The 8,643-nt window shown below is 56.0% G+C and overlaps 1 protein-coding gene across 1 annotated transcript; it reads left to right on the forward strand.

Annotated features, from left to right (window-relative positions):
* Nucleotides 1-581: 581 nt before the first annotated feature.
* Nucleotides 582-6,541, forward strand: HLX (H2.0 like homeobox). The gene is made up of 4 exons (XM_066380540.1): nt 582-1,925; nt 2,625-2,804; nt 3,744-3,928; nt 5,753-6,541. Exons 1-4 carry the CDS (start codon nt 1,358-1,360, stop codon nt 6,242-6,244), a joined length of 1,425 nt encoding a protein of 474 aa, XP_066236637.1. The 5' UTR covers nt 582-1,357; the 3' UTR covers nt 6,245-6,541.
* Nucleotides 6,542-8,643: the final 2,102 nt, after the last annotated feature.

The following is an 8,643-nucleotide window of genomic DNA, read 5'->3' on the forward strand; positions in this document are numbered from 1 at the left end:
TTGTGGGCACTTGCAAAACAACGGAGCCCACGTGATCCGGGGATGTGGCGGAGGAGGGAGGGTGACATTTCCTACAAGGTGCAGGCGAGGAGGGGACGCGCGTGCCGCTCGCCCGGGTTTCGGTCGGCGGCCTGCTTTGTTGTCTTTGAGGCTCTGGGGAAAGTTTGGCTGCGTCCAAGGCAGTCGTTGGGGGACATCCATCTTATTTTGTTTGAAAAGTGACTTGTTCAAGTTGTCACCGTTTGACAGCTCAGAATAAAGCTAATTTGCGACCGCCCCTCCTCTCTTGCCCGAGGATTTCGGAGGCAGTTAGGAGGACGCGGTGCTCACTTGGGCGGGTACCCGGGGCTCCAACATTCCCGCATGAGAGCTTGGGGCTGGGCAGCGTGAGGTGCGAAAGATGGGGTCTTGCGAGGACACCAATTTTCACGATAAAGGCCGGGTCTGGAGAAAAATCGGGCCCGAGCGATGTAAAGAGAAGGACACTTGAGGGGCCCCCAGCGCGTTCCGAGAGGCGGGCTTTGCACCCGCGATAATTACGCGGGACCGTCGGTTTCCACAGGCGTGTAATCCAGTATCTTTATGACCAACTCTCCACGTCCGGTGCCAGTTCAACGCTGGAGAAGTTACTGGAGGGTCAGAATTCCCTGGAGCCGCGGAGAGGGACGCTCGGGACCCTGCACGGCCCACGCGGCGGCGGCAAAACGCTTTGGCGTGGCTGGGGCGTGGCCGACGGGAGGGCCACGCCCCTCTGCCCATTTCTCTCCACTCCTCGCTCCCATTGGTCGTGAGGGTGGCCAATGAGCGCTCAGATTGAGGTCCTACCCTGAGTCTGACTCGAAAGCTCCTGCCAAAAGTTTGGGAGTTTTTAGAGAGGAGTTTTTTGTTTTTTTTTCTTCTTAATACTTTTTTTTTTTTCTTTAACTAACGGATTATTATTGTTGTTGTTTTAAATTTAGCTCTTTAGGGCTTAGCAGTTTGGGTTTTTCTTTCGGTGCCCGGCCCCTGTCTCCCCGGCTTCCCTTGTGTGTGCGAAGCCGCGGCGCCCGCCGCTAGCGGCTTCTGCGCGCTCGCTCGTCTCGGGTCCGCGGGGAACGCGGGTCCCGCGCCGCCTTCAAAGTGAGGTCAGGGCTGGCTGTGACCGGCCGGGATCTGGCCCTCGCCTGCTCCCTCGGTGGCGCTAGGGCTCCCTGGCCTCTCTTCAGAGCGGACGGAGAAGCGAAAGCGGATCGTCCTCGGCTGGGCAGCCGTCTCTTCCTGGACTCAGCACGACCCTCCCCGCGCATCCACCCACCCATCCACCCGGCCCGGCCCGGCCCGGCCAGGCCGCGGCGGCCACTAGGCGCACCCCGCCAGGATGTTCGCCGCCGGGCTGGCTCCCTTCTATGCCTCCAACTTCAGCCTCTGGTCGGCCGCTTACTGCTCTTCGGCCGGCCCAGGTGGCTGCTCCTTCCCCCTAGACCCCGCCGCGGTCAAGAAACCCTCCTTCTGCATCGCAGACATCCTGCACGCCGGTGTAGGGGAGCCGGGGGCGGCCCCGGAGGGCCTGGCGGGAGCCTCGGCCGCCGCCCTCACCGCGCACTTGGGCTCAGCTCACCCGCACGCCTCTTTCCAAGCTGCCGCCAGGTCCCCGCTTCGACCCACCCCGGTGGTGGCGCCCTCCGAAGTCCCGGCTGGTTTCCCGCAGCGGCTGTCGCCGCTCTCGGCCGCATACCACCACCATCACCCACAGCCGCAGCAGCAACAGCAGCCTCCGCCCCGGGCCGGCGCCTTACAGCCCCCAGCCTCCGGGGCACGGGGGGTTCCGAACCCCCATCATAGCGGCTCGGCCCCAGCCCCCTCCAGCAAGGACCTTAAATTTGGAATTGACCGCATTTTGTCCGCAGAATTTGACCCAAAAGTCAAGGAAGGCAACACGCTGAGAGGTAGGTCTTGGGAGAGAGGCTGCAGGCCTCTGCTCAGGCCCCTGAGGCACCCTTGGCCCCGGGGCGAGTTTGGGGTGCCTTTGAGTGTTTTTTACAATTAAGGACAAATTGGTAAAAGGAGGGAGAAGGAAATAAATAGTGAGAAGACTTTGAAAAACTAGGTTTAAAAAGCACCTGCTTTCTCCAGGAATGACTTAAAAACACTTCAGAGAATCAATAGTCATAAAAAAAAAAGATTGGGGTAAAAACATTTGATAAAATGACTATTACCTGTTTGTCTTTAATCACAAATCTAGAGAAAAAACTATATTATTTGTCAGGGAAAGCCCTTTCGGGGAACACTTTTCCGTCCACTTATCTGATTTCGAGTGAAATTCCACCCAAAGAATGTAGCGAAACAAATCTACTCAATTCCCCAGAGGAGAGAGCAGAGTGGGGGCTCCTTCCGGCGGAGGGTTTAGGTCTTTGGAATTCTTAAAGGGCACCTGAGAGTGACTTTGTTTTTCGCTGTTTTATGTACGGCTCTGCCCAGCGTGGCCGCAATCGGGAGAGAGGGGTTTCGGGTGGAGATAGGGGTCCCTTTTGACTCTGCTCCAGGAAAACCAAAGAGAGGGTTCCGGGAAGGGGAGCGGCAAATCCGCCCCGAGAATGCGGGTTTGCTCTGAAGTGTAACCAGCTCTTCTTTTTCTCGGTCCCCAGATCTCACGTCCCTGCTAACGAGCGGGCGGCCGGCGGGGCTGCATCTCCCGGGCCTGCAGCCTTCCGCCGGCCAGTTATTCGCTTCTCTAGATCCTATTAACGAGGCTTCTGCCATCCTCAGTCCCTTAAGCTCGAACCCAAGAAACTCAATTCAGCATCAGTTTCAAGATACGTTTCCAGGTACGGAACAGACGAGGCCCCCGACAGCAAACTCAGGACTGACGCCTCACGTGGCGACAGCAGTGTAGCGTCCCAGAGTTGGTGCCAGAGGCCACTATGTCGGGAGACAGAAAGCGAAAGATTTCTCCCCGAGCTGGCTCGCTCTCCGGTGGGCTCCAGGAGGAAAGGGGTGGGGGCCTGGGGAGCCAAGAAAGTGTGTGCGTCGGCGGGTGGGATGGGGTGGGCTTTTCCTAGTCCCTTCACGCGAGCGGTTGCTTTGAAAATACAGCCGCAAGACGGGTTGCTTATTACCATACACACCTCAAACCCTTTCCCTCAGGAGGTAGCATCTACGCTGCTCGCGTGGGCACGCGAAAACACACGCACACACGCACACACACGCACACACACACACACACACGCACGCACACACACACACACGCGCACACACACACACGCGCACACACGCACGCACACACGCACACACGCACACACACGCACACACACGCACACGCACGCACACGCACGCACACGCACACACACACACACGCACACACACGCACACACACACACGCACACACACGCACACACACACACACGCACACACACGCACACGCACACACACACGCACACACGCACACACTCTCTCTGACATCTCTAGATACTTCAGGCCCGAGGGACATTTTCGCCGACCTTTCGCAAGCCTGATGGCCAAGCATCGAGTTTACATTTTTCCTTTGGAATCCATGGACAAGCCTCTAAGCCTCTGGGCTTCAACTCACTATACACTCGCTTTAGGCCTTTCTCAAAAACTGTATAATCCCTCCTCTGACGAGAGCACTGTGAGTGCGGCCAGGCCGACTGTTACAACTAGATTTAAGCAGCGTTTAAGCCCCAGGCGGGCAGGCTGCAGACAGGGCACTAACTCGGTCCTCCTGCTCCCGGACACGCTCCCCGCAGGTCCCTATGCTGTGCTCACGAAGGACACTATGCCCCAGACATACAAGAGGAAGCGCTCCTGGTCTCGGGCGGTCTTCTCCAACTTGCAGAGGAAAGGCCTGGAGAAGAGATTTGAGATTCAAAAGTACGTGACTAAACCAGACCGAAAGCAGCTGGCCGCGATGCTGGGCCTCACCGACGCACAGGTAAGCCAGCTGCCGCTCCAACGCACAGCCCTCGGGGGCAGCCTGCGTGTCGCCTCCCAGTCCAAGGACTCCTCCTACCCGACCCATTTCCCGCCGGGGAAACACGAGATCTTGAATTTCAGGACACTTTGTGGACTTCCCAACTTGAGGCAGGAGAGAGGAGCGTGGGGGAGGAGAAGAACGGAAGGCATAGCCCATCCCCAAAGATGTATGTCAACAAGCAGTGTCTGTTTATTTTGGCCAACAGGCAAAAGAACCGCTGAGAAAGCAAATAGACTGTGGGAGACAATAATTATGTACTCCACTCTAGTGCAATTCGCTGTAGGAAGCAGTTTATTTCAGAAGAGATAAAAATCCAAAGTCAAGAGATAGTTGTTGACTTTTTTTCCCCTCCCACCGTCCCTCCCTCCACCTCCTTTTGCTGCTGCTGCTGGATTGTGAAATCCCCAGTTGTGAGGAAGTGAAAACATCATGTCAAACGGAATTACTTGGCCCCAGTAGGGCAAGAAGCCCGCTTGGAGCGGCCACAGTCCGATTTTCTAACGGCATAAACTCCGAAGGAAAAAAATCTTAGGTGGGGGGGGGGGGAGCAAAGGAGAGAAAGGAAAAAAAAGATTTCTTAGAGTGCTTAAGAGCATTTCAGCAGGTTCTGGGTTCTGAGTACTTGAATACTTTTCAAGAAAATAGCAAATCAATCATGCCTGACTTCAATGTCTGAATTCAATTTTTTTCTGTTTTCTCCAGTTCAAGAGCTGGATGGACTTTTTCTTTTTTGAGTTTTGAAACTAGGGAAGTCGCCGTTCTGCCACACCCCACAGCAGTGGCCCTTGCTCCCTGGGTGCTGAATGTTCTGAGCAGGGCAGAAGCCCAAAGCAGGCTCTTTGAAGGGTTTCCTTAGGTGCACCCCCATCTCTGTCTTTCTGTTCCCCATTGCAGAGCTCCCCTCCCCAGCATACAGGCTGGAAGAGCCCAGCCGTTTTTCCACCAGCTGTGGATGTTATTTTTAAAAGGGAAGCTGGAACTTGTGTGAACGCATTGGGTCCCCCAGGGGATCATATATATTTATATAGATTCCCCACCCCATCCCTACCCCCCTTCCTCCTTTATGCACAGGTTTAATCCCAACGTTTTCTGAGCCTACAGTAGGATTAATTTATCCTGGGCAGGAGTTGGGTCCTAATCAGCTTCTGATTGGAAAATGCTCTTCTACTGAAGGTCCAGTGGTGCCCCCCCCCCCCCGCCCCGCTGGGGTCAGTGCTTTCAACCGCTTCCTCCCTGTGTTTCCTATGGTTCCTCCCTACAAATAATAGCTTTTGTAGGGACTTGCCTTAGTGGCATTAGAGGATGAACCAACTTAGCAGGAATTCTTAATAGTGGTTCATCAAAACCTTGAAATTGTGTGCAAAATCTTGGGAAGATGTGCTCTCCCCACCCAGGGCCAGGGGTCAATAATTTTATAATCAGATTCTTGCCCGGGTCCTAACTCAAGTGGGGTTAAGGAAGCATCCATTTAGAGTTGAGATCCTCTGTGGTTTGCAGGTGGGGTGCAAGAAGCTGCCTTTCAACAAGTCTCCAAATCACTTCAGCTGGAGGTCTGGAGAGCCACACTTTGAGAAACAGGCCTGGTGCATCCGTTGGGCCGGGACCTCGTTCTTTCCCCGGGCAGCCTCTGGGCCCCTGCACCTAGCACAATGCCTGCCCTGTCTTAGAAGTGCTGGGAACAATTAGCGCAGCTTTCCCAGCCTTTTCTTTCGGGCGCGAGGGTGGGATGGCAGCGAGCCTGTGTCTCATCTCGGTGTCGCTTCTGTCTGCCTTGCGGAGCAGGTGAAGGTGTGGTTCCAGAACCGGCGGATGAAGTGGCGGCACTCCAAGGAGGCCCAGGCCCAGAAGGACAAAGACAAGGAGGCCGACGAGAAACCGGCAGGCGGAGCACCATCTGCTGACGGCGAGCAGGAGGAGCAGAGCCCCAGCCGCTCGGAGGGTGAGGCCGAGAGCGACAGCAGTGACTCTGAGTCTCTGGACATGGCCCCCAGCGACACCGAGCGGACTGAGGGGGCCGAGCGGTCTCCGCACCAAACCACGGTTATCAAGGCGCCGGTCCCGGGCTCGCTCCTCCCGGGCGGCAGTGGCGGGAGCGGGGGCAGCGGCAGTTTTGGCTTCAGCGGCCTCGGCGGCAGCAGCACCAGCGCAGGGATCGCCTGCGGCCTTGGCAGCGGCAGCGGTGTCGCCCCGGAGTTGCTCCCTGCGCCCCAGCCCACCCTCAGCAGCGCCCCCAAAAGCCCCGAGCCCGCGCAGCCGCCCCTCGGAGGGCTATAGACTGGACGAGGGCAGAGGGGACCCGCGTCCTGCGTGCAGGCACCCAGCCTCGCAGCGTGGCTGGATCTTGTGCCTACTTTATGATGGCCGCGGGGACAGGACCAGAGAGCAGCGAAGGAGACGCCTTCCCCACGCTGGCATCTTAGCCCTCGCTGGCCCGCAGAGCGCAGTGGCGGTGGGAGTCTTAGTGCTCCTGCCGACACTCCTCCCCGGATACAAGCAGCTCGCACAGTGACAGGCTACTGCTCAGTCCAAAGACGTGCTGCACTTAGGTTGCCACAAACTTGTAAATAAAATGTTTACTACGGTTTGTAAAGAAAGGCTGCTTGGCTGGCTGGGTGATGTGGTCAGTACGTCAGGGATCTCTGTGCTGGACCTTAGTCCACCGGTGCTGCAGGGCCTAGCAGCTGTGGTGGGAACAGAGTTTTGGGGGTAAGTGCTGAAACCTCAGAGCCACTTTGCTGCAGAGATCGGCCTGGGGCTTAGTGGTTCCACCAGTTCAGAGGCATCTTAGCCTGCAGTCGGCCAATGGCCATTGAGCTCATGCTTGGTGACCCTGAGAGCTGAGTTGGCCATAGAATCTGGTAGGGGCAGATTCACTTCCCCGTGGAGAGCCAGGACCCCAGGAGCATGCAATGAGTGTGCTCGCAGGTTTCCCACAGACGCAGAATTGGGATGGAGAAGACGGTTGACCCCAGGACGGGTCAGCCTGGCCACAGACCACACTCCCAAGTGGCCACTCAGTGCCAGGCCTGGAGCTTTGAGGCAATTCCAGTGCAGCTGGCCCCTTGCTCAGGTGTGGTCAGTAGTGTCCTGGAGGAAAGGACAGGCAGACCACAGCAGTTAGGGCTGGAAGGCCAAGCCTGGGATGGCTTTAAAGATGCCCAAACAGTTGTATGACAGGGTGGTGCCTTGTTCAATTCACACTAAGGCAGAGCCCCAGACCAGAACTTGGACCTCCTGGCTCGCATTTGGTCAGTGATGAGTCTAACGAAACTGCACCCCTACCCCAATCCACACACTTACACCATCTTCCTTCATAATTGGGGTATGGCAGGAGCTCCAGTGAGCTCCTTCTCTGCAAACGCAAACGTTGCCACGTTGCCACGGTATGAGAGGTGATTTTACCAACACGCTGCAGCTGGAACAGAGTGAAAGCGGTTTTACCTCCACACTGCTACTGGGATGGGACATTCAAAGTTTTTTTTTTTTTTTAATTCTTTTTTTTTAAGGTTGAAGAGTCAAACATCTCTCCTAGACCAGTCCTCACTTTCCTTCAAAACTACAAAATGTCTGGAGTTTGTATAAAGTTCTTCTGGGAAATTTAAAAACAAATAGATGTTCCCAACAAACCCGATCACCCGGGTCTATTTGCCACTGAGCTGTGGGAAGGGCACAAGGCCTCTTAGAGTCAACCATCCATTTGGGGGAGCTGGTTCTCATGGAGACCGATGCTCCTGCGGGGATGGTGAGGTCAGCTGGTCTTTGTAGGATCACCGTCAGCCTCTGGCCAGAGTGGGAAGGCTCCCTGGTCTAGCTTAGCTTCTTCTCCACTATGACCCATTTGCTTGAGCACATTCAAAAACATTCTTTCCAGATTGATGGGCCCGGGGACTAAGCAGATGCTCCAGATTTAGCATACTCTGGTCAGGCGCATCAGCACCTGGGAGCACAGCCCAAGGATGCAAAGCTGACCATTTCCAACCCTGTCAACGCCCCCCCCCCCCACCACCAAGCTGAACCCCTAGAGGAGGGTGCACAGTGGAGAGGGGAGAGGGGAGAACAGGGTGGTCCCAGGAAGGAAAGAGAAGAGAGGTAGAGGCCCCAGGAGGGACCGCAAGTTAAAGGGGAAAGGAGCCAGCTGTTAGCCCTAAATGTGGCACAAGAAAGGTGGGCAGCCTCCCCACCTGACCCGTGTTCCAGCCCCAGGCTGGGCTGTTCCTTCATTCCTTCCACAAGCCCTGCTACTCAAACTGCAGGATGCTCTCCATACCCCAGTTGTGCCTTTAGTACCGAAAGCTGTTTCCTCCCACCCCCATATTGAAATTTTGAAACCAGGATTTCCCAAGAACATGTAAGTACGAGGTACTTGAATCCAGTTCTAGCGTTAAGGAGAATAACCTGGCAGCGTATACACCTGGTAGAAGAGCCGCTGGGGAGGAAGATGGGAGAGGTTGGTGCTTTATATTCACTGCAGCTAGCACGCCCCTGCTGCCCCCAAACTCCCTCCACCTTTCTCCATCTGGGCCGTTCTCAGAAGTGAAGGAAGTCATTGCCCACGGACTGTAACGATCTGATTTCAGGTAAAATTAGGCCTTATCTCGGCCAGGTTCAGCCACGCAAGAGCGCGCAGTGAGCTAGGCCGCGGGTACTTGGGGGTGGCTGTCGGGATGCTGGGG

Source organism: Saccopteryx leptura, chromosome 1, assembly GCF_036850995.1.
Source record: "Saccopteryx leptura isolate mSacLep1 chromosome 1, mSacLep1_pri_phased_curated, whole genome shotgun sequence".
Taxonomy (NCBI): domain Eukaryota; kingdom Metazoa; phylum Chordata; class Mammalia; order Chiroptera; family Emballonuridae; genus Saccopteryx; species Saccopteryx leptura.

Bases quoted from the DNA above. Each gene is read 5' to 3' on its own strand.
- HLX (XM_066380540.1), top strand. From the start codon at position 1,358: ATGTTCGCCGCCGGGCTGGCTCCCTTCTATGCCTCCAACTTCAGCCTC. The intron at 2,805-3,743 runs GTACGGAACAGA...CGCTCCCCGCAG, and splicing joins GTTTCAAGATACGTTTCCAG to GTCCCTATGCTGTGCTCACG. The intron at 3,929-5,752 runs GTAAGCCAGCTG...CTTGCGGAGCAG, and splicing joins TGGGCCTCACCGACGCACAG to GTGAAGGTGTGGTTCCAGAA.